The 25,896-nt window shown below is 40.4% G+C and overlaps 1 protein-coding gene across 1 annotated transcript; it reads left to right on the top strand.

The window, feature by feature from the left end:
* The first annotated feature begins 1,915 nt into the window (after nucleotides 1-1,915).
* On the top strand, nucleotides 1,916-14,598 carry LOC135482257 (synaptotagmin-17-like). Its single transcript, XM_064762145.1, has 5 exons — nucleotides 1,916-2,047; nucleotides 2,526-2,874; nucleotides 9,398-10,270; nucleotides 13,014-13,134; nucleotides 13,512-14,598. Exons 2-5 carry the CDS (start codon nucleotides 2,854-2,856, stop codon nucleotides 13,862-13,864), a joined length of 1,368 nt encoding a protein of 455 aa, XP_064618215.1. The 5' UTR covers nucleotides 1,916-2,047; nucleotides 2,526-2,853; the 3' UTR covers nucleotides 13,865-14,598.
* Nucleotides 14,599-25,896: the final 11,298 nt, after the last annotated feature.

Consider the following 25,896-nt stretch of genomic DNA (forward strand, 5'->3'; position numbering starts at 1 on the left):
GTAATAGTTGCTGATTGTTCAAATGTCTATGATTCTCATATAACCAAGGCTGGTTGTTCAAATGTCCGTGATTCTCATATAACATGGCTGTTGGTTCAAATGTCTATGATTCTCATATAACCGAGGCTGGTTGTTCAAATGTCCGTTATTCTCATATAACATGGCTGTTGGTTCAAATGTCCATGAATCTCATCTTTGAGAGGCATTTAGATATATCGAAAACAACATCTGTTTCTTTGGAAGCGACGTTTCGGTATAGATACCAATATGGTTTTCAAGTTTGAAAACGGTATTAGTATCTATACCGAAACGTCGCTTCCAAATAAACAAAAGTTGTTATCTATATATCTCGTTATGTTATCCATGAATCTCATATAACCATGGCTGGTTGTTTAAAAGTCCATGATTCAAATGGCCGTGATTGTCGTATATCGTTGTGCGCTGCGAATGCCCGAAAGTGCGAAGCAAAAACGCCAACTTGGTACAGTGGGTACTTTCAGGTTTTCTCTTCATACTTTCGCTTTTTTAGGGTGCTTAACTACTTAACAAACTGTTAGTTAGTAGTTACGCACAAATGTACTGTACAACCGTCGGGAAATATGCCCGTGATTCCCTACTGGCCAATGTGAATAAAATGATCGTTACTTTCTGAGTTGTCAGGAATGAAATGCTTATTATTATCATGTCAATCGTGAGTAGTGGTTAATGTTTTCATGAGAGTTACCTGTGAATTTGTAATTACTTGTGAATAATGTAAAGTCGGCAATACGAGCAGTGTAAGTTCCTGAGAAAGTAGATTTTTGAATGTTTGCTTTATTATAAACCTGGTGAAATGTTCATGCTTCTCTGACAACAATAATATTCTATGTACCTACTTTCTATACTAGTATATCAGCGAGTCAGCAAACATGGTAACAATAATTAAATGAATCAGAAGCCATATTGATTCTGAAGAACTAAGTAGGTATGTATTTTATATCAAGACTGACTTGCAGACTCTAAGATAAAGAATATTCATAAATATAGACATTGTCTCGTTCTGTCATAGTTTATTTACCTCGAATCACCCTATGGGCACAAAGGCAATAAAATAGCGATAAAATTAATGATATTGTATCAAAAAATGCCATTGTTCCAAGGGATGTGGTAAGCACGTCGGACCACATATAATTGAAAATCCCGACTCACAGTCACAGATAACACATATTCAATTAAAATCACCGTTTTGGTTCTTTTAGTGGACATATTACACTAAAGTTAATGTTTTTCCATATTGGAAATTCAGGATGGAGGTCAGGCTTCATCAGCTGTTAAAGAAGTTTTCATGTCACTGTGAATTTTGTCAGAGTTATCTTTTACTATCTAGAAACATGTCCATATAAAAAGAATGAAGAACTGCTTTACTGCATTCCTTGATACAAGCAACACGCCCGATGCTGCGATCCGAATACAACCTTGTAGAAGATCGGGAAAGGCTCGCTTGTTGTTTTATTCTGCTATTTCTCTTCTGTTATAGACATCGGACACCGAGTGCCCTATTCAGGTCTTATATTACCAAGATGAGGATAAACACGGTAATGCCCGGATTACCTATTGAAATAAAACATGTCATGTTCCGTTACCATCAACTGTTTACAAATCTATCTATCCAGTTAGAGACCGTGTCTGTCAAACGTGGAGTGGACTACAGCCCGATTATCACTGGTTTGTTGGTTGTAGCCACCATGTGTCCAATCCACTCCACAGGCCTCTAACACCACTTTCAACATGGTCAGTGTATGCGGCATCAGTCTCTGTCCGTTGCTAGGAAACGAGCTTTCGATTTTAATCGTAGCTGCTGACGTTGTCGATCGTACTTGGTGATTTGCGGTTAGAGGCTGTCGGGTAGGTTTTCCGCAGGGACTCCATGCGATATGTCAGCGTAACATACGGTGTGTTTGTTGATGTTGTCCGTGTAATTCCTTCTGTGTTCGAGGTGGTCAGTGCAAATGGTTGTATGAAGTTTGCTTAATGCCATGATCATGGTACAGATCACTGATCTTTAATGGTAAGAAATGGTGCACTTCGTGATGGTGGTGTAATGGGCATGGTTTTAGATGTCCGATTATACAATATGTTGTCGTCAGAGGTGTGGTGTGTAAATTTGATATCAAGGTTGCCCAATATCTGTCGAATCTCCACCTCGAAACGTTTAGACGGTTGATATGAGGACACTTGTTTGTCTGCCGCAAAACTGACTCCATACTGTAAACACTGTTATATATCGACCCATTATCGCCGGCCAGCGCCTGGAGCTGCCGGGGAGAAGCCACTGTTCTGACCGTCAACCAGCCCTTGTCACGGGGTCTCAGTTTCTAATATAGTATTTAGGGCTTCGACTGCAGAATATTATACATGTCAAAGGATTTATCCCAATCAGAAGGCGTTAGCCGACTATACACCGTAACGATATCGGCGGACGAAAACATGGGTGTGTAGACCATATCTTGTACTTCTGTATAAGGACATATGTTTGTGTTTTTCAGCCGTTTGACCTTGTCGGGGACAACAGGGATCAAAGTCACGAGGACTGCAGTGAGATCTCGCTAATAACGCCCAACATCTGACGAATACCGTATATGAAGAGCAAAAAGACCTTGAGACCTGCCATTGTGGTATATATATTGAGAGAGAGTTTGAATCCATGGAAGGCATTCGTCAAGTCATGTAACATTACAGATCCTTGGGGCTGTGCGACCACCCTAATGGTATCCGCCTAATCTCTGAGTCCGGCTTCCATGATCTCCTCTGGAGCTTCGAGCCACTGAAGACCCCACGACACTTGGCATCTGGACACCATTGATCACAGGAAAAATGTCGTACAATGCGGATGAGGTAAGTCTTATTCTAGTCTTATCACCATGCTCATGTCTGTTTATGATAAATATTCCATCTCCTTAGTGGTCAGGCCTTTTATAGGATGGACAAGCTGGATTTCTGTTTGGTTTATTCTGTTGGTTTCCCAAAGAGCATGTAAAACCACATGTATGCTCTTTATATTTATAGATGTTACATTAAAACCTAATAGTGTGATAGTATGGATTATTTGTAAACAAGCATTGCGCAGTGGACTAAATAATATACTTTCCCGTAAAACATGTTATTTGGTAGATATTTCTTATTAGAAATGTACATGTTTATCGGTGTGTAGTCAACAAAGATCCTACCGGCTGACTTTTCAGCTGAGGAAACGATTTTCTTATAATGACCTAAAACAATACGCTTCGTACTTCACAGAAACAATAGTTGTGCTGCTAGCGGGGAGCATAATTTAATGCAATGTGTGCTGGGGACAACGTCCATCACTGTGACAAATCTAATCAAGAGCATATTTAATCAGACTGTTCTATTCTTACAGTAAAATAACAAACTCTCGGGAAAGGATCAGTTTAACACTAAAAAAATGTCTAATTTTATTTTGCCCTTACTGGCCGACCTCAGACAAAAGTTTATGTAAAAGCAATGAACAGAACGTTGATGCGGAATTCTCAAGCTAACAAAGGAAACAAGGTACCGGTGTTAGAACTCCGCCGATTCAGGTACACTTGTAAGCACATGCAATATGGACGCGCTCATGTATGTAGACATGTAGGAAGAGTGCATAGCAACTGTAGTTATAGGCTCGCAGGTGTTGTTCAAAAGATACAGCTGTTTTAGGCATATACAGATGTTAGAGGTGATAAAAATACAAGTGTTAAGGTGCACAGGCGTTACAAACGATATATTTTCGCCGACTCAGATAAAGAGTTACTGTAGCCTAGATGAGATAACTGTTCATCGTTTCAGATTTACAGTAACTATTGACGTGATAACAGTTCACCGATTAAGATTTACAGTTACTAAAGACGTGATAACAGTTCACCGATTCAGGTACCGTTACTATAGACGTGATAACAGTTCTCCGACTCACATTTATAGTTACTGTAGACGTGATGGCAGATCACTAATTTAGATATTTGTCTAACAGTTCCAGTACACATACGTCAGGGCGGACAATAATCATTCAGGTACACTTGTCTTGTCTCAGATAGGAGTTAGTGTCGGTTCACTCCGGAGCTTGTGGTACCAACTCGTCAACTATGTCAAATGACAATAGAAAGCAGACTATATTGCACTACTATTTGCACCTTAAGACTAAAACTGAAACACAGATCACAACCACGTTCCGATTCTTGTTCTGCGCGTTGGGATGATGCGTCGTGTGAACGGGGCTTTACAGTTAGTGTCAGTCTATAATGATTCAGGTGCAGATGTGTTACAGAGTTGGTTTAAAGATTCATCTATGCATGTGTATGTAAAGCATAATATGACCCTAATGATTCAGGTATGCATGTGTTGGAATAGTGTCACACCAACGATCCATGCCTTCACGAGTTGGAATAAAATCACCCTAATGATTCAGTCATGCATGTGTTGGAATAGTGTCACACCAACGATCCATGCCTTCACGAGTTGGAATAAAATCACCCTAATGATTCAGGTATGCATGTGTTGGAATAGTGTCACACCAACGATCCATGCCTTCACGAGTTGGAATAAAATCACCCTAATGATTCAGGTATGCATGTGTTGGAATGGTGTCACACCAACGATCCATGCCTTCACGAGTTGGAATAAAATCCCCCTAATGATTCATGTATGCATGTGTTGGAATAAAAGCACCCTGAGGATCAAGGTATGCATGTGTTGGAACAGTGTCACCTTAACGAATCAGTTATACATGTGTTGGAATAGTGTCACTATAACGACTCAGGTATGCGGGTGTTAGAATAGTGTCACACTAACGAATCAGTTATACATGTGTTGGAATAGTGTCACCATAACGACTCAGGTATGCGGGTGTTAGAATAGTGTCACACTAACGACTCAGTTATACACGTGTTGGAATAGTGTCACCATAACGACTCAGGTATGCAGGTGTTAGAATAGTGTCACACTAACGACTCAGTTATACACGTGTTGGAATAGTGTCACCATAATGACTCAGGTATGCAGGTGTTAGAATAGTGTCACGGTAATGATTCAGGTACGCATGTGTTAGAATAGTGTCACCATAACGACTCAGGTATGCAGGTGTTAGAATAGTGTCACACTAACGACTCAGTTATACACGTGTTAGAATAGTGTAACCATAACGACTCAGGTATGCGGGTGTTAGAATAGTGTCACGCTAATGATTCAGGTACGCATGTGTTAGAATAGTGTCACCGCAACGATCTGAATATGTGTGTGTTAGGCATACATGTATAATGTCACCCTTGTGGTTCAGGCACATATTACATTGCAATGCATTACAATGCAGGCAAACATTGCTCTAGCGTTTCAAGTGTACATGTGTTAAACTGCTCTAGCGATTCACGCACACATGTGGTATGTCGCGCTAGCGATTCGGGCATACTTGTGTTATGTCACTATGGATTTGGGCACACATCTGTTACGTCGCTCTGGCGATTCAGGCACACATGTGTTACACTGCTCTAGCGATTCAGACTTACATGTGATGTTGTCGCTATAGGTTTTCATACACACATGTTTTACACTGTTCTAGCGATTCAGGCATATATGTGTTATGTCTTTCTACCGATTCAGGCATACATGTGTTAAGTCGCTGTAGTGATTCAAGCACACGTGTTATGTTGCTCTAGCGATTCAGGCATACATGTGTTAGGTCACTCTCACGACTCAGGCAAACATGTGTTGTCGCTCTAGTGATTTAGGCATATATGTGTTACATTGCTCTCGCGATTCAGGCATACATGTGTTATGTTGCTTTAGTGATTCAGGCATACATATGCTACATTGCTCTGGCGATTCAGGCATACATATGTTAAGTCGCTCTAGTGATTCAGGCATACATTTGTTACATTTCTCTTGCGATTCAGGCATGTGTGTGTTATTTTGCTCTAGTGATACAGGCATATATGTGTTATGTTACTCTTGCGATTCAAGCATACATGTGTTATTTTGCTCTAGTGATACAGGCATATATGTGTTATGTTACTCTTGCGATTCAAGCATACATGTGTTATTTTGCTCTAGCAATTCAGTTATACATTTTGCTCTCGCGGTTCAGGCATACATTTGTTAAGTGGCTCTAGCGATTTAGGCATACATGTGTTACGCCGCTGTAGTGATTTAGGCATACACATTTCTCTAGCGATTCAGATATACATGTTTTATGTTGCTCTCGTTAATCAGGCATACATGTGTTATGTTGCTGTCGCGATTCATGCATACGTGTTATGTGGCTCTAATGATTCAGACATACACGTGTTATGGTGCTCTAGTGATTCAGGCATACGCGTGTTATGTGGCTGCAGTGATACAGGCATACATGTGTTATTTTGCTCTAGCGATTCAGACATACATGTGTTACGTTGCTGTCGTTAATCAGGTATACATGTGTTATGTGGCTGTGTTATATGGCGCTAATGATTCAGACATACATGCGTTTATGTTGCTCTAGCGATTCAGGCATAGGTGTGTTATGTTGTTCTAGTGATTCAGGCGTAAATGTGTGATGTTGCTTTAGCAATTCGGGCATACATGTGTTAAGTCGCTCTATTGATTTAGGCATACATGTGTTATGTTGCTCTGGCGATTCAGGCATACGTGTGTTATGTTGTTCTAGTGATTCACGCGTGAAGTGTGTGATGTTGCTTTAACAATTCAGGCATACGTGTTAAGTTGCTCTATTGATTTAGGCATGCATGTGTTAGGTTGCTCTATCGACTCAGGCATACGTGTGTTATGTTGCTCTAGTCATTCAGGCCTGCACGTGTTATGCTGCTGTAGTGATTCAAGTATACATGTGTTTTGTCGCTATGGCAATTCAGGCATACATTGCTCCAGCGATTCAGGCATACCTGTGTTATGTTGCTCTAGTGATTCAGGCATACATGTGTTATATTGCTGTAGTGTTTCAGGCATACATGTGATTTGTCGCTGTGGCAATTCGGGTATACATGTGTTACATTGCTCTAGCGATTCAGGCAAACATGTGTAACATTGCTCTAGCGATTCAGGCATACATCTGTTATGTTGCTCTAGCGATTCAGACATACATGTGTTATGTTGCTGTAGCGAAGGGGTTATTCTAGCCAATTTCTTTTTAAAAACTGAATCTGAACAATCAGAAAACTCACTATTTTTTCGTCATGAGTGTATCAAAAATTAAATTTCGCGCTATACTATATTGTTAACTATCGTTTGGATGGATGGTTGGCCATACATATTCATGTTCCACACCGTCACTCTATAGTGATTCCGTGCTTTGACTTGACGATTACCTGTCTGGTAATAAGCCGCATAGTATAGCAAAGGTGATCAGGGATGTATGAATGACACCTACACAGCATCCCAGCCTGGAAATACTAAACCCAAGTCATATACACACACATTCACTCTGTCAGCTTTTTGTCGCTTGTTGCCATGGAAACGGGAAATAATCTGTCCGGTCGCGGAGAAGAGAAACTGACGTGAAGAGCCCATTAGTGGATTGGAACAGCGAACTTTGCCATTTGCAAGGAAATTCCGGGCTGACCGACTACTTTAACACGGAAGTGGCCAGGATGTAACAAGACTCCGTGGCTGTGTGACCAAGAAAATCCGATACACCATGCCCTCCGCGTTGGCCATGCTTGTTCTGGTTTTCTGTCAGACAATAATATACACGTCAAAATGATGCAGTCAGCTAAGCCAAGCCTAGGCAGGGCTACATCTCTGACAGTGTGTGTACAGATACAGCTATCTTGTATTTGCAATATGTATAGAAAACCGTATACGTGGGTGTTAGTAGCCGGATTAATCAATCACACCTGGGAATTAGCCAGTTCATTGTCTATATACATGTATAAGTATACCTGTGCTCTGTCGGGCTGACGATCAGCTAGCTACCTTTATAAAAGATCGATATATTGGATTGGTACACCTCTGACTGCTTATCGACCGCCGTGTATTCAGACAAAGCTGTACAGGGCTATCTGGCTGTATGCAGGGCTATACACAGTTGACACAACACACACGCTCACACTTCGACAGCAATTCGACGACAGGGCATCAAAATTATATATTGGCGCGGCCAGGGATGTAAAAATATCAGCCGTCTAAAGTGCTTTCAGTACTTTTACTGCATAAAATTTACAAACTAAAATACTGAAACGGAGTGTAAAAGGACATTGATGCTGAGGAGGATTTCATCTGAATGTAAGACTGTGAGAGTCAAATATTCATCTCTACACAGACCCCGGACAAATTTTCAAAAAGTTTTAGTCACTTAGTGAATAATGATGCGGTGTTGACAATATGGTGTCCACATATATCGCGGATTGAGTCTTCTCTCGTTGAGAATATAATGACTGTTGGGGCCTTCGGCCGACTAGTTTAAAACCATCCCCATCTCCTCAGAACTAGGCTGCGGGGCCATATTCTTAGTTTTATAAACCGGCCCCGATAGTACAGTTGGTAGAGCATCCGCTTCGGGTGAGATAGATCTAGAGTCAATCCAGGATCGAGTCACACCTAAAACCTTAAAAGAGAAAGTTGTAACTTCCTCGCTTGGCGTTCTGCATGAAAGGTATAGTGCAACGACTGCTTGACCCGTATCACTATAATGTCTCGGGCAGGGCAGCTAACTTGCCTTCGCTGAGGCGTCTCAGTGAAGCAGCACTAGATGAAAGAGCGATGGAAATCCGTCCTGCAACAAGGGGGCACATTACATGCACTCTAAGGTTTCCCTCGTCGTCATATGACTGAAAAATTGTTAAGTATGACGTTAAATCCCAAGCACTCACTCACTCTTAGTTTTGTATATTAACATACATCATAAACGTGCATTGTATGGGTGAACTACATTACATGGAAACTGCATGTGACATTATAGGTAGAAGTATGCCGTAAGCAATATATATGTCATTGCGCTGCGCATGTTACGTGCCGTACCTGTATATAGGACCGTGTTGATAGTTTAAGGGTGATAATTAGAGACAGGTGCTGATTTACATTCACACGTCACGTACATAAATCGCTGTCCAGACAGTTAGCAAGTGAAGGGTATGTTTGTTTTAGTTGGACCTGTCCTGCCGAATATATGCACACAAACCGTGTTCCATATGAAGTGAATGCTGACAGATCCTTTGTGGGTGGTATTTCTCAACGTTCTTTCCTGTCCATGCGTCTCTTAGCCAATTCGAGATTATTGACTGAGGAGTCTGTCGAATTTCGTTCGTTCTGGAGGTCTTTTATAATATGTAGCTAAATGCAAGTAATTTTAGATTTAGTTTGGTTACGTCTCATTGAATCTCAGGTTGAGAACAGCTTGTATCTGGTGATTAATACATTGCTTAAACTGTTATTTCAGAAGCCACACGGGCTGATGGAGAAGTTATGGGCCATCTTCTGTTGCAATCCATTGCGTTATTGCTGTGATTGCTGTTTTGAAACCACCCCTACCATCAAGAAGATTGACATTCGGCATTCGTTCCGAGAGCCATCTGAAAGATTAGATTCCACGAGTAGCAACACGGACAGTGTGCCTAGCTACAGAGAGCGTATTGACTCGGACAACATGTCCCGTACTGACTCCACGTCTATATCCTCCGCCAGTAATCTTAACGTGGACAGCAAGAGAGGTTCGGGAACGACGCCCATCATCGACATGAAACCGATTGAGTTCTGGACGGCAACCAAGGAGAACATTCAGCCGCGTCAGCACAGACGCCGGCTTCCAAGCGAAACCGAGATCAGTGTGGAAAACTTTCAGAAAGATCTGTACGAGGTGGAGGAAAGCAACGAGGAGTGTCTGACCGACGAACAAAAACTGGCCCGATACCAGCTCGGACAAATTCATTTCGGGCTGCAGTACGAAGTAACCACGAAAGTCTTGGTTGTGAAAGTCATTGAGGCCCGTGACCTGCCATCACCATACTCGCTAGACGAGAACAGACAAGACATGGCTCACTCTAACCCATACTGTAAGATTTCGTTACTGCCTGATCAGAAGAATTCCCAACAGTCATCTGTCCAGAGAAAAACTCAATGTCCGGAATGGAGCGAGTACTTTGTATTTGACATTCCATACAAAGAAGCTCAGAGACGCACACTGGAGATTCTGGTGAAGGATTTCGACAAGTACTCCCGACATTGTATTATCGGACAGCTTCACCTACCACTAGCCAGCCTGAACATGGTCAAAGGTCGGCATATGTGGAAACCTCTCTCACCAAGCTCGAAGGTAACTTTTTTCTCATATTATGTATACCGAAAACTACATAGACCAGTAATGACGTTTGGTAACAGCGATCGGCCTGTAATAACTTGGTCCAAGGGGCATCTCTCTTATTAGTCCCCAAACGGCACTCGGGTTGGGGGAGGATGGCTTCACGATCGGTGGCAAGGCATTTTTGGCAAAAGCCGAGTTGACGCCTCCTTTATCTGAAGTCTCAGCTCTTTATTATGTGCCTGCTGGAGAAAAATTTTACATTTTCCCCTTTCTGACCTATGCAAAGACTGCTACCCATTATAACATGTGGCATGTTAACAGCCAAATTTAAGCACATGTTATACAGACGAGAAATGAAGCTTCCACATTGAGGAGTTACCCAGAATACATCAACGTAAATAGCAGTGGCATAATTATGGGATGGGGCTGTTGAAACTTGTTACATGACTTCACCATGACAAGCTGCAGGTCCAAATTGATTGTCGTCAATTTTGGAAAAAAACATAAGGCTCTTGTTCACTTTTAGGTTTCGAGACTTTTTTCCAAAGGGTTTATCGTATTGAATGAGTGTGATGACTCCACATTTCCTGCCCACAGAAGCCGGTTCTAAGCTGTGTAAAAACACATTATTCTCTGCTGTTGCTCGGGAGTCCGTATGAGCTAGTTCTTTACTCTACTAGCACAATTATAGGCCTACAAGCACAAATAGTGATGCATGAAAGGAACAATAGGGTACAATGCTTGGGCCAACTTGTTTCAGGTTTGCAGTGTTTTTTTTTTCAAAACCGCTCATCCTACAGAATTGAAGCTTTGCACCTTACTTCATCGTAACAAGTTACAGATCAAAATCGTGTTTATGGCAGTTTCATCCAATTTCAATAAAAATACGACCGTTTATTAAGTAGCTATTATTCTAAAAGCTCAAAGGACTAGGGACATGTTCCAAACAGAAATGTTGTTGTTTTTTATTCACGTGTACAATGAACAATACCGTAATGGGGAAGGAAATGTGAATTAATTCTTTAAATATCCCCGGTGCACTTTTAGTTATAAAGCTGAAATTAATTTATTCCCAACGCATCAAATCACTACATTGCCACAATGAAATGCTGCTCATAAAACGTTCAACAGATCGTTCCTAGATGGTCATTCAAGTTTCTGGTTGAAAAAATATTGACAAAACATCCAAAGAACTCAAAACCGATGAATACACAGAGCATAGGTCCATTTTAAGATGTGTGATTTAAAAACTTTAAGGATATTTAGATAATCCAAACAGGACACTAGTAGTAGGGGATAAACTGCTGTATGCGGCTATTGCGGCTCATCATTGATTTCACAATCGTTTATTTCATCAGTTAATTTTAGGAAGAGTTATTTTGAGAGGTTGGTTAATCTCAAGAGTGTCCTATTGAGAGGATGGTAAATCTCAGAAGTGTGATATTGAGAGGACAGTTGAACTCAGGAGTGTCATATGGAGAGGATTGTTAATCTCAGGGAGTGTTATATTGATAGGATGGTTAATCTCAGGAGTGCGATTTTGAGAGGATGGTTGATCTCAAAGGTGTCGTATTGAGAGGATGGTTAATCTCAAAGGTGTCGTATTGAGAGGACAGTTAATCTCAAAGGTGTCATATTGAGAGGACAGTTAATCTCAGGAGTGTGATTTTGAGAGGACGGTTGGTCTCAGGAGTGTCGTATTGCTAAGGTCGTTTATTTCGGAAGCGTCGTATTTATTTGTTTGACTTTCGTTGATAATGGTATTGAACGATGCTTACAGATAAATTGATACAGATAAATTAAAATTACGGTCACTGCATTAGCTATTGGTTAACATCATGGTTTGGATGGGTTGTGAACATCTTGGGTATTTAGAGGCTGTTTAGGTTTAGTCGGTCGTGTTAAAACAATAGCCAATTTAAGGAGGGTACTGTTGAGATTTTGATTGAATTTGTAGTCTTCATATGACAGATTAATTAAGTCCAGGATCATTATCTACCAAGCAGTAGAGTTTTTGTGAAATGATGTATTATGTTGTCTTTATCCCATTTGTAGAACTCCGCAGTTCTGGGGATAATTTTCACTGACTGTACAGATATTATGTTTATACATGGTGTAACTTAAACATTGTGTTGTATTCCGTACCTGTCAAATAAGCTAGCTGGATCCGTATTACAAATAACATATCTAAGGCTTCGGTGACGAAGAGGGCACATGTTCAACGTGTGATTAAACGATTATACGCCACGCTTTTCTCTGTCCCACCTGGTCACACTCCGGTCGCATGTGATTGCTGGTTTTTACAAGGTTGAAGCAAACTGCTGGGAACGGGACTCTAAAATCGGTCAATAAAGCACGTGAAACTAAACGGGGATTTATACAAAAATACCCGGGCAAGGTCATAGCCAGTATTCAGTCCGAAGCTCAAGATTATGATATGTCATGACAGTCGAAGCCCCCACGTTAACAACGCTGTTAGCTGTCAATTGCTGTGTCGAAGACAAAACTGGCTATGTGACTTTTAGCTAGGGCAAATCTCTACGAGGCCACGAGTAAATATTCAGTTCATTCAGTGGAACTGTTCTTAGACTAAACTTCTTAGTTTTATCCAGTCGGGAAATTAAGAGTTTGTATGATTGGGGTGTTTATCAGGCCTTATAGTGATACAACTTTGACTTTTTAAACAAATAAATTGACCATGATGTTTTGTGCAGTCGCAGGATATTTTTGGCATAATTTTGAACCTTTTTTGCAGGAACGGCATGACGTAGGCGAGCTGTTGTTGTCCCTCAATTACCTTCCCACAGCTGGTCGGTTAAACGTGGACATCATTAAGGCAAAACAGCTTCTGCAGACAGATCTTGTGGGCGGTTCTGGTGAGCGAGAAGTTTGACGTGTAACCTATTTTAATTGATCAATTGATTATTATTCTTCTGAGTTCAAGAAAAACGTAGTTTGTGGCCATAATACACTAAGAATCAAGACAAAATTCGTTAGTAACACTTGAGACGCAAAACCAGGAGACATGTCTGTAATTGTAAGCTGATTCCCGCCACACTAAATCCATCACCCCTAGTAAACTATGTGTAAATTAAAGGGCTTAATTTATGATCTAAATATGGCTTATCCTATGCTCAGCTTTTACAGTTTCGGTAAGTTTATAGGAGATGTGGAATTAGAATTTGTACAAATTACAGAACAAATAGGGAATCAAACAACAGACAGCTGTAAGACTATTTTCTTCTTCTTTCAGATCCGTTTCTAAAGGTCACGTTGGTTCAGTACGAGAAACCCATCAAAACTAAAAAGACATCCTGCAAGAAGAACACAATCGATCCCATCTTCAACGAATCGGTCAGTTTTAATGTCACCCCACAGCAACTCGAATCCACCAGCATTGTGCTGACGGTCTGGGACCACAACAGTAAGACGCGGGACGACTACTGTGGCCGGGTCGTTCTAGGCAAATACAGCACTGGACCGCACGAGATCACACACTGGAACCGTATGCTGAATTCTCAAAGAACGGCTGTGGCTCAGTGGCATTCGCTGCGAACGCGTCAGGAGTGTGATCAAGTGTCCCCTGCCTCTATCGCTGTACCCTGAACTATCCTGAACGCCATCGAGTGCACCGAGGACGAAGGTCACCAGCTTTAGCCTGCAGCTAGAACTGCCCGAGGCCCGCAGGGCGTCGTGCACCCGTCTAAACCCGATCCCGGGAATATCACCAATGTGTATAACATCAAAGCAGCCCATGACTGTATCCTAGTATACGTGATAACCCTTGTCAAACACCAATTTCCCAGTGTACCAGGTTTATCAGCGGTTACAACATCACAAATGTATGAGCATTAATTTCCCTGAGGCCACAAGTTGTGAATATGATGATGAACATCCTTAGATTTGTGTGTATATATAAATATATAAATCACTTTTGATGTCTATTATCAGTGAGTACAAATGAGACAATTGTCTGACTACTGTACGCCCTTACGTATGCTGGCTTAATAAAGACAGCGGCAACAGAGGCTCGCCATGCACAACGGTTCCCAGACACATGTAACTCTGTTGCAGTTTCACATATCGAATAGAATGTATATTTTAGATAAATATTTTGCTTTGTGCGTCAGTAAATACTATTATTGTATAAAATTATTTTACATAGATTATGTTGTTGTTCGTATATGTGTGTATAAGACAAGCCCATGAAGACCCCAAGTTGAGCTCAGCTGTGCTATAAGCTCTTTGGGATGGAAAGTGCTATGACGTCGTGCATCCGTTATGAACTGAAGCGTTGCTTTAACATGTTAAACAACCGACTGCTTTGGATAATGACAGATTGTTGCTCCATTTTGGTGTAAATTGATTTATTTTTTACATTAATCGCTCATGAAGTTTCCAGTATGGTCTGGAAGCTGTGATGACTGTTTGCTGTCCCCTTTACGTCGTTGTGGTGATGTAATCTTAGCATATATATATATATATATATATATATATATATATATATATATATATATATATATATATATATATATATATATGTATACAAATGGTAAACAGATGTTAAGTATTTATGTAAGCTTAAAATACAAAAAAGTAACAATAATGATACAATATTCCCAACAACATAATACTGCTATTTTTCTGTAGAAATGTATATTGATGTTGGCACGGAGCGAGCCAAATAACGTACGCTCACTGGTATATAATGTGTATATCTATTTTGGCGATATGTGTACAAAATGAAAGGATTGTGTTGAATAAAAGTTTGAAAATGCCCATATCTAATCACACCCTTTGCTGTGTCTTTACTTTTACTGTATTGTAGAAAACACTCTTCAAGCTATTGCTAATTTCTATGCCAGACACGCAAATGGCAGCTATGGGATGGATTCGCGATGCTGCAAAGCTGAGAGTGGTTTGTCTGGCTTGAGGTGCGTGGATCTATTTGATTGGTGCTGTATGCTTTACTCAAGGCCGTGTGCGTGACCTCTGTGTATATCATCAATAAAACATTCTTAAACCTAGGTATGGCACAAGCTACCCACCGCCCATCGAACAAAACAAAGGCGTGCACGTTATATAAGAGGTACATATGTAATATATATAACATATGTTCTGTTACCTTTGAGATGTTTCGCAACGACACATATAAACTGCGCTTAATTTAGCACAAGCTGGCAGAAACACTACTCACGTAGTGCTCAACATCGGTTAAATAGTGCCCAACATCGGTTAAACCTACCTCAACGCTGACAAACTCGTATCCGTCCTTATATTTGCTATGGACTGATTCCCTGAGTCAAAACAGTATGGGTAGACACATAAACTGTAAATATAAAGACGAGAATGCCTTATGATGTATCCAGGATGTGCGGCCATATTCTTTGAAATGAAGCGCAGGTATCTTGGACATTCAAAGGTATAAATATGGAGTGACAAAAGCCATTCCTCTCTGTACTTTTAGTATAGGAAACACACTTATTTCATTCCACTGTGCTATGCTCCACAAGTGGATCGATTATAATTGCAAAGGAATTTGTTGTAATGGCGACAGATGTTAAACACATATGTTGCCATAAATGTTACAATCAATTTAGCCTATACGATTCTTCGTGGGATGGGGTTTGTCCATTTGTCTTTTCAACGGAAGTGAAATTTCCCGGCTATACTCCTTTTTGTATGACAAAATTACTAAATTTCTCACTTTATATCAGCGATTCGAGATTTGTGTTAAATGTAAATGGTTTGAAAACTTAGATAAATTGACTTGACCTAACTAATTTTTCAGTTTCAGATTGACAAATGTTTCATATTATTTAACTATTTTGATTTCACCATCAGAATGGTATTTGCAGTGTATGGAGTGCGCGTGTATGCTTTCCCACATTCACCGACATTTCAGGTATCAGTAAGAGTACACATGCACATGGTTAACGGGATTGCAATACATGTGTGCAAGGACAAGAGAGTTCTTTTCAGATCACGAAGCTCCTGTGCTGATATTCATAGATAATAGCCTGCACATGGCAAGTCCTGGCATTGGCTCGTCCCGGATAAAATAACAGTCATACTCAAATCAGTAAAGACAAATGTGTTTTCTGGAAAATGTATCATTTTTTTTTTGCATTGTGAACAGCGTATGTGGATTAAACACGAAGATCGACGGGCATGCTTTCAGCTGTGATCCGCATAAGTGCAGGCCTGGGTCCTCTTTGGGGCACGTTATGGCTGCCAGGCACCAATTATCCACCTTTCGTCGTGTTCGCTTGTCAACCGCCATAATGCGCCTATGTACGGGAACGGGCGATACCAGGAAGTGATAGCCTTTTCTAGATCAAATGGCAGCTTATTGCCAGACGTCCACGGTTTTGATAAGTCAGTCTCTCAATGCAACGAACCGATGGGGCACATGGAACTTGTACTGCAACCAACTCCCGACCTGTTCCCTTACTGACTATATACTGAATACAAATACTAATAATAGGCAGATCTCTGTGAGCAAAAACATAACAGGAGGGGAAAATCGAAATTCCACATATCATGCGACCCAAGATTTAAATCGATAAGGCTAGCACAGTACGGACTTTACAGTAGAGAGTGGCTTCAACAAGACTTTAGACTGGAACAGCAGTCATCCAATAAGACTGACGATGGCTGTGGCCAGCACTCGAGTCCATGGTACCCGTTACCGGTAACTTGATTGGAACAGACTTTGCCAGTTTTGAATTCGAAACATGGTATCTGGGTTGCTGGTCTAGCTTAGGGATGACTATCAGTCATGGCTTTAACCTTATTTCGTGGCCCTTAAGACAGTGGGATTTGAAGAATTTGTCTCATTTTACTGGAATTCGATGGCGACCTTGCCCGTCAATGTACACTCGTGTGTCGTAATGGTTGCTTCGTGTATAAATTGGGACCGTCGCTGGGTCAAAATCACCTGATGTATTTAGTCGTGGAATCCAGAAATACTCGGCGCTTCGTTAAACTCTCATGTAGCCTTCGGGGCAAATCATCCAGGGAGCCGTGATCGATCACTCCACAAGCCTATTTATCTGCTGTTACACAAGAACGTTAAACCCGCTGCTCTGGGTAGGCAAAAAGGCAGTAGACACCTTCGGGTGCTTTTAGCAGCTCGTTATTTATGCTGTGCCGGATAAAAAGGTTACAAACACTAGATGTGTGGAAGTTATTCGCTATCACGAAATAATATGATTATCCTGCTCGCGATATAAACAGCATTCAATGACGCTGGCACAGAATAAACGAATATGCGATGAGGAGAAGGCATGGAACATTTAATGCTAATGAGAAACACGACTTGGCATTGCTTTCAGATAATGGTTTGCCATGCGTTAAGTGTGTTCCAAGAGACTGCTGAAGTAACTCCTCGTCAACATGGTCTAAATGCTATTGTCAGCTCCTTTAAATGGTAATGCTTCGTACTTTCATATGCAAAGCAATCATTTACAATGTTGGTAATAAGTGTACAAAAGAATTTCAAAAAATGACACGAAGAAAGAAGAATCACCGGAATGCAACAACGTCAGGTAAATGAGTGGTTCAGTAACACTTATCTGTATAATTACCATGCAGGTGGATGTGACTTGACTCTAATGACAAAACTAGGCAGGGAATTTGTACATGTCGTCGCTTTCACTGTAGGGTCATGGTGACCATAGGGGACGACTTCGCCCGTATTGGTCATTTGCAGTGTACGTCACAGGTGGGAAAGTTCGTCAGTAACTTGTCAATTGGAATCCAATTTCATACACTAATCACCGACATTTAACATTTTATGGGCAAATTGTCCAGTATAGTCATAAACAACAATCAAATGCATAAATAATGACATAGGATCAGCGCGAACTTTTCATATACAAGCATCTAAACGCACGCACTTGCGCGCATGCAAATTTGATGCTGTTTGTAACTTACAGAGGCCAATTTGGCCTCAAAAAGACGGTTCCCCGATAACCCCTAACATGTTGATGTGCAGGGATTTTTTTTTTTTGCTTCTACATCCAGTGTGAAATAAATTTGTTTCATACAACGCATATTGCATATTTATGAAGGAAAGTTCAGGACTTTGAAGAGTTAATATGGCTCAGTTATTCAAGATAGATGTTGTCGGACCTTGATTAAATGAAGATGCAAATCTTCACGGTGTCTCGTCTTTGTATCACTCTGTCCTGTCTTTTGTTATTGTGCGTAAATACCACAAATGTTTCACCCATTTCACAAACAGGACAAAACAATTTAAACTAATATGATATGTCAGTTTATGCGATAGCTTGGACTTATTTTTTCTTATCTCTTCTTACAACGGGATTGGAGACGAATTATCAGTAGACTAATGGTAGTCTCAAGATGAAAATGATTAGTAAATTCAGTAATTCAATACGCATCGCAGAGTACCTGTGAAAGATTCGTTCAATCAATCAAACGCTTTCTGACGCTGATTCTTCAACGAAAAGGTCTTTTTGGTTCCACGGACAACCATGGTCACAAGTTTAATTATCCCAGGTATGTAATACGGGTATCTCGAAAGTCTTGTAAAAGAGCACACATATTTACCTAAAGAGGTACCTGTAGTTCGGAAATACATTATACAATTCAGAGCTCTGCCTCCTCTGCCAAGATAATGTGATACAAATGTGTTGCTCAAGGCTGATGTAGTATACAGTGTATAATCAAATTTTCAGTTAAGTTACACACATATCGCCGACGGCGAAAAAAATGTGTTGCTATTTTAAACGCAATCCTCATAAATTTAAAACTTTCAGATGTCTACTGACATATACCTGACTTTGTGTGGACAATCCAATGTTCAGTTTTATCCGAGGTTTCCTTTCGGCAATCAAGTTACAGAGTCGCTATATTTGGAAACATGGCCGAAGATTGACTTTTTTGACTGGTTTAACTCCCTTTGTAGTGTAGACGACGGAAGATGTGCAGTGAACTTCAAATGTCAGACATGGTGTTGTTTTGTAATTATTCAGCCTGCCATGCAATTTCAGTTCTGCCATACAAGTCGCTGGGAATTACAAATACTTTACAATACACACTCGACAGAAAGTAAGATAGTATTTTTTTACTAGACTTATAATTCACTTCCAATTTGTGATAATGTTTACATGTGTGTTGCATTATGGACATTTTTGTATTGCTTCATTTGCATGTTATCTCGCCGGGCGGACAGTTTAGATCAGTGGCTGATTTCCCCTTCTAGTTCTTTTAATTGAGATTTTGCGGGGGGAAAAACAGGCCTATAAGTGGTTTAGCTAAGAGTGAAATGCAACTCATTTTTGAATTTAGATGAAACATCTCAAAAATTCTGAGATTATTTCGGTAGTATGTCTATTTAAGGTTCATTTAAAGGTTGTATCCATTCCATCTGGAAAGTTATTTCTTTGTGGTTTGTCCAGCCGCAGACAATGACATAACTAGGTGAATGGTCACAGTTTTAGACAGTTCAGTGACAGACAATATGGATAGGGTATGCCGTTGATACATACAGGTGGCCACTCCGAAAATGCATCTCGATGTACTTTCATTCCTCTACGGTATACTTGTGTAACCCATATAGAGTAGCAAAAAAGGTTTTCTCCTTTAAAACTACATTATAATACCTCCACCAGACCCATCGTCGAGAGCTAACTAGCTGAGACAGTGCTTCGAAAAAAATTCAGTGAGATCTGTGTTCGTTTTTTCCAATGTGCAAATCATTTTCTTCAATCCTTCAATCAAACTTTTTGACTAGAACGACAGAAGAAAGACAGAACGGTACAACTGGAGTGCATCACTCTCTGGACCCAAAGCTCCTTGATGCACTCATTTTTAAATTAATAATACGGCATGCAATGATAGTTCTGGACGAGCAATCCACTATCTCGAATCAAGTTATGTATATACGAAATGTCTGAGTGTTTAGTTTCTTGAGGAGTCCAGAAGTGTTGAGAAGGGAATATGTAGGTTCCCCCGACCTTATTGTTGTGGAGCAAAATTAACCCAAGCTGTGTGAATACCTGTTGGCTGTGTTATGCTGCGCCGAAATATAAATCCCAGTCTCAGAAATGAAAGAAAATTAGAGATAATGTCAGTGAAGTCAAGGTCTTTCGGAACAATACCTGTGGTAAATTTAAGTCTAGAAACTTTCCAGATCGAAACTCAGGGTGTTCCATTCCTCCATCCGTAAAACGTTTTTATACACATCGGAATGTCGGCTACAGTCCAGAAACTAGGGAGAGGAGACAGTTATCATAATTGTCATCGCGGAAACAACAATATGAATAATTCAGTGCTCAGGTCCATTGTGGCATCCAGCCTATCAAATGGATTTTTTGTTTGTCTATTTATGAGACAATGATGAACTTGGCCCAATCACTAAAGATTTCACGTTTCTGACCAAGTGAACATGTTTTTGTTTAAAAGACAGAGTTCACGACCAATCGGGGACAAACATATATACACGCCGCATAATGTAGTAAAAGAAAACATCTGTTGTCCCTTTACAAAAAACAGACAATTCTCCGATGCACCCCTATGTATAGTATACAGATAAATGTACATGGCCTACCAGATAACCTGAAGTCAGTTTGTAAGGATCAGATAAGAGACTGAAAATAATATGACTAATATGACGGTTTGCAAGCATAACATGCATGCGGTTTCAAGCTGCAGATCACCCTGACCTCCTACGGTGTTACCACGGCAACGTTGGCGTCTGCTACCTCCCCCTGACCCCTGCTTCCGCTATTCCTCCTGGCTTGTTCAAGTTGCTGATAGCTCGCAAATTGCCATATAGGAACTGTGTAAAAAGTAATCACCTAAAAAGAACACGGTGATGGAGAACACGGTGAGGCAAGTTGACACACGATCATTTACATTCAATGAAGTCACTTTGTCCATAATGTTCGAATCCATTAAGATTACATATATATATATATACACAAAAAGCCTATCGTCCATGTACCAATCCTACAAATTTTACGTAGGTTTGCTGTATCTTCAATACAGGATTATTCTACAGGATGCAAGGCTTTCTCTTGACTGATTTTGTCCAGCACTCTGAATTATATTAACCAAATTCATCCAGAGTTGTTTGCTTATATTTTGCTGAAGAATGACTGCATGGTTCATGGACATATGGTTTAGCCTTCTATGGTGGACTATAGCTACTGGTTTGGAACCGTGTGGTATATTATATTATACCAGCAGAATATTGCTGCTGTGATCCACGATTCCAGGGAGCGCAATTTAATCGACGGGATCCAAATTTTAACATTATATTATTTCTATTTTGATTGCTTTAATTTTTAAACAGTTGGACGTACATCCTCATTAATAACGTCAATACGTAATAATTTGTCCCCATGCATTGTCATAAGAAGTTATTCGGTATACAAACAACTTGGTCTATTTTCCGAAGAACCGGGACACTTTTTGTCGTTTGTAATTAGACAAATAAATTATGGAATTCACCAGTCAACTGTTCCACTGTTTCCAAGATTAACTTTGACGTTCTGCATATAGTAATTTTCAGTGACAGTATACTGGCACTTTCTGGATGTAACACAGATTCTTACCACTGTGAAGTCTAGTGATTCGTACGTTGATGGTTTCTAACCAGTGACCACAGAGTAAGGCAATAAATCGCCAGAAATACCCAGACCACCCAGACCACTCCACTAATATGTATCAATTTGATATATTCAGATAAGGGAACTGTGTCTTTACTCCGTGGCCTAGTGGTTAACGTTATAGTGCAACCCAGTGATCCATGAGCTTCTCACTAATGCAGTCAATGAAATTTCCGGTTCACGCCGACTTCCTCTCCTGTCGCACGTGGAAAGGTCTACTAGCAACCTGCGGATAATCATGGGTGTCCAATGGGCTCTGCACGGTTTCCTCTCATCACCATGCTGGCCTCAGTTCTGAAAAGCCAATGGCCGCTTATGTGGAATATTCTGGAGGACGGCTACCAAATAAAATAAATCCACCGCCTACTTTTGTGTGACTGCATCGGTGGCTTAACGGCCAAAGCGTCCGTCTTGAAATGGTACTTGCTGCTGTCTCATTTGGCGCTGATCACTGAGAGTTTAGAGCAAAGAAACAGGGATATATATATATATATATATATATATATATATATATATATATATATATATATATATATATATATATATATATATATATATATTCCATGTCTGTCATCAGCACGATACTTCAATGGCGGCAGTGTCACAAGAAGGCACACTATGTACACAATGTGCCTGACCGTGAGGTCGCTAGGTCGAAAACCCGGAGTAGATTCAGCCCCATTTACGCATGTATGCTATATATGCACATAGCGTAATCACTAATCCCCAATAAGTCCACTTTCTAACAATCTGACATTTTAAAAACCCTTTTGATAACCAAAACAGTTATTGCTGTAATCACTATATAATATCAGTGTTCAGCCAAACGTCACACATGTCTTCCGCGCTGCGTTCCAGTCAACATGCACATACAAATATATTGGCGAATAAGTTAACCTTCTACAATGGACAATCTTGTCATATGAATGCTGAAAGCGACGTAAACTCCTTGCAAAACAGAAAAAAAAACAGGCCCAGGAAGGTCAATCTTCATGCAATGGATATCATATTTACCAAATCTATACAGGACCCCTACACCCTATAGACACCATGTGTGTTTCCTTTAGCATTAGGCTGAGAAGCAGGGCTTGTGCATGATAGAAATGAGATCTGCCATTGGAGTACTTTAACATAAACAGATTCGCTCTATACTCTTACTGATCGTGGTTCAGTAGATTCCAATTTGCGTGCTGATCCCGTGTGCTTCAGTTAGCATATTCATACAGTAAGGCTGCTACATGCAGCTGGACGTTGGATGGTAACGAACACAATTTCCTTTATCGATCCAGCGCTATTTGTGCTTGACGTCATCCTACCTGCTATAATAATTGGATGTTTTCTTAAAATGGCGAGGATCACCTGAGGCTCAATGACTAGAGCAGTTGTTTCACCCCACAACAGACAAGGCTGGGTTGTTCATGTTTAATATATAGACCAGGTTTAAAAGTTAAAAACAATAGAAAATGCTACATAAACCCACAGTGGCTAAGGGAAATCTGAGAAACATTAAATGAGATCGTTGACTGATATCGTACCGGACTCAAAGGGTAATTCACAGACTGAAAACGACACATTTACACCCACCTCAGCAAACCCGAAAAAAACTTCCAGAACAAATGATCTAATTGTTTATCTTAACAGACATTGATAAACACATTTATCATATGGTTAGGTTGTCTACCAAGCCGAGACTAACCAGAACTTTCGCCCTGTATAATAAACATAGCTATGTTCGAGATCTCTGTACTGGCATGCGAGTTGGTGTCTTCAGTAAATATTACTCCAAGGATTGTATGACCCAACCGTGTTTCAAGATAGATTCGCTGGTAAACAAAATATGACCTTAGCCTAGTGGAACAGTGGAACTACTTATGTTTGAATAATGGCACATAATTACCTAGCTATTTGTATTTGTGATCTTTGTACTGGCAAATACTATGGTGGGATTCCTCGGCAGTCAGTGTAGTCTAGATGTCCACATCGAACAAAGATACTACAAACCGAATATCGTGTGCAGGAGTTCGTAACGGTAACCAGACTTAAAACTGCCACAGAAGATTACACAGAGACGTTTGTTCAAAATAAATCTAAGAAAATCATTTCTACATAAAACGGAACGGGACCTGAAGAATTTCCGTGAAAAATTCTTGAGTATGACGATAAATAATAATCATCTAGTTCATTCCACACTTTTGTGATTAGGCTTTTCCGAGCATGTCTAGCGGTTTCCGGATCAAATACACACAGGTGAATAACATAAATGACATTAAATGGTTTTCACATCGGCCCTGTTACAGGCCCTCGGTCTCTCATATTGGCCCTGGGCCGATACATGCATCCTGCTTCGGGCCAATACGACAGATCTTAGACCTATATAACAAGGCCGATATGAAACGAGCGTTTAATATCATAATATAATTGTACCTAAGACAATCAAGAGTCGTCATTTTACTCTGATATATCTGTCTAATACTTTTCTTCATACCGAGTCCGTTTCCACTCTATTATAGCTTTATACTGTAATCCTTTTGGCTTGATATTTGCTCTAACATATCGGTCTAAAAGTAAGAGAAAAAAAAGATGTTGGCAGGACCGTGGGCGTTTTAGTATCACGAAAGTTAATGCAGTGCTAAATATAGATGCACCAATCTCCTGCCTTGGTAATTTTATTACCGTCAGTCCTGAGTTCGATGAATGTCTTCAGCTGGCAAAATACTTGGTACTTTAATCACACACAATAAAGCAGTACTCAAACCTGAGGAAAGCTTATATAAAGCTAAGAGGGAAACATGTTCTGGCCATGAAGATTAGCTCTATGGTTTACCTGTTTATGATTTCGCTCGACAACATATGGGTTATATCAGAATTCCCCGTCATTACAGTAAATGGGGGTGAGGGAAAGGGGGGAGGGGGGCTACATGGACGAGGTTAGCACGCCAGTACGGCGGAATGACCCGGAAGCATCTCACCAACGCGGTCGCTGTGAGTTCAAGTCCAGCCCATCCTGGCTTCCACTCCGGCCGTACCTGGGAAGGCCTTGCATCAACCTGTGCATGGTCGCGGGTTTCCCCTGGGCTCTGCCCACTTTCTTCCCTCCATAATACTGGCCGCCGTCGTATGAGTACATACATACACAGTCAAAGTAACTTTAATTTTAAATATAAATCGTATTTAAGGCTGGGGTGACTCTCTAATTTTGTTAAAATGGCAATATAATGAATACATAACGCTGCCACACATACGTGTAAATGTACAGTAAAGCCGGGTCGTTCACACGATGAGAAGTCGTATCTATAGACGATATACAGTAAAGTCTAGGCGTTCACACAGTGTGAAATACGGACGAATTCAACAAAATCAAAATGTGTGAACAGCATATCAGTCGGTTTTATTCAAATGGTAGGCCCACAAATACTATGAAATATAACTTGTCAAATGAACAAATATGTATATGTATGGTATGAAAAAAATGTCGTATAATCACAATTTACATCTGCTCCAATCCCGGATATCTAACACATGGGATACCAATCAGATTAAGGTCTCTATCTACTCTCATTTAATCAAATTCCCATGTATATATGTAATATTATTAATGCGCACTGAATGATTCGTGATTCAAAAAGCAGAAAAGGGGCAAAAAAAAAAAATACTCCAGGCATATCTATATTTCAAGCATATCCAACTACATATATCCATGTCGGTCATGCTGCATATTTATATTATTGTAAATGCAAGTCAAACGTAGCTACAGAGGTACAAATTGATCTGACCGATAAGAGACTTGGTAGACGGGACTGCGGCCTTTGTGACCTGTTTGTCAGACGATAAATGAATTCCACCCGCCAGTGCCAGTCATGATATTGGGGGTGGCCATAATAATCTCGAGTGTTAACCTTTTATCTTTACCCTATTCATTGAAAGGTGGCAAATACAACTAAACTGGCCACATATCAGTGCATGTGTCCGTCAGTAAGTTCACGATTTGTAAAACCT

The sequence above is a fragment of the Liolophura sinensis genome, chromosome 1 (assembly GCF_032854445.1).
Source record: "Liolophura sinensis isolate JHLJ2023 chromosome 1, CUHK_Ljap_v2, whole genome shotgun sequence".
Classification (NCBI taxonomy): domain Eukaryota; kingdom Metazoa; phylum Mollusca; class Polyplacophora; order Chitonida; family Chitonidae; genus Liolophura; species Liolophura sinensis.

What these genes read in the sequence shown, in the direction of transcription:
- LOC135482257 (XM_064762145.1), top strand. Translation starts at nt 2,854, where the DNA reads ATGTCGTACAATGCGGATGAG. An exon ending in TGTCGTACAATGCGGATGAG is followed by an intron (nt 2,875 to 9,397) that starts GTAAGTCTTATT and finishes CTGTTATTTCAG; the next exon opens with AAGCCACACGGGCTGATGGA. An exon ending in CTCTCTCACCAAGCTCGAAG is followed by an intron (nt 10,271 to 13,013) that starts GTAACTTTTTTC and finishes CCTTTTTTGCAG; the next exon opens with GAACGGCATGACGTAGGCGA.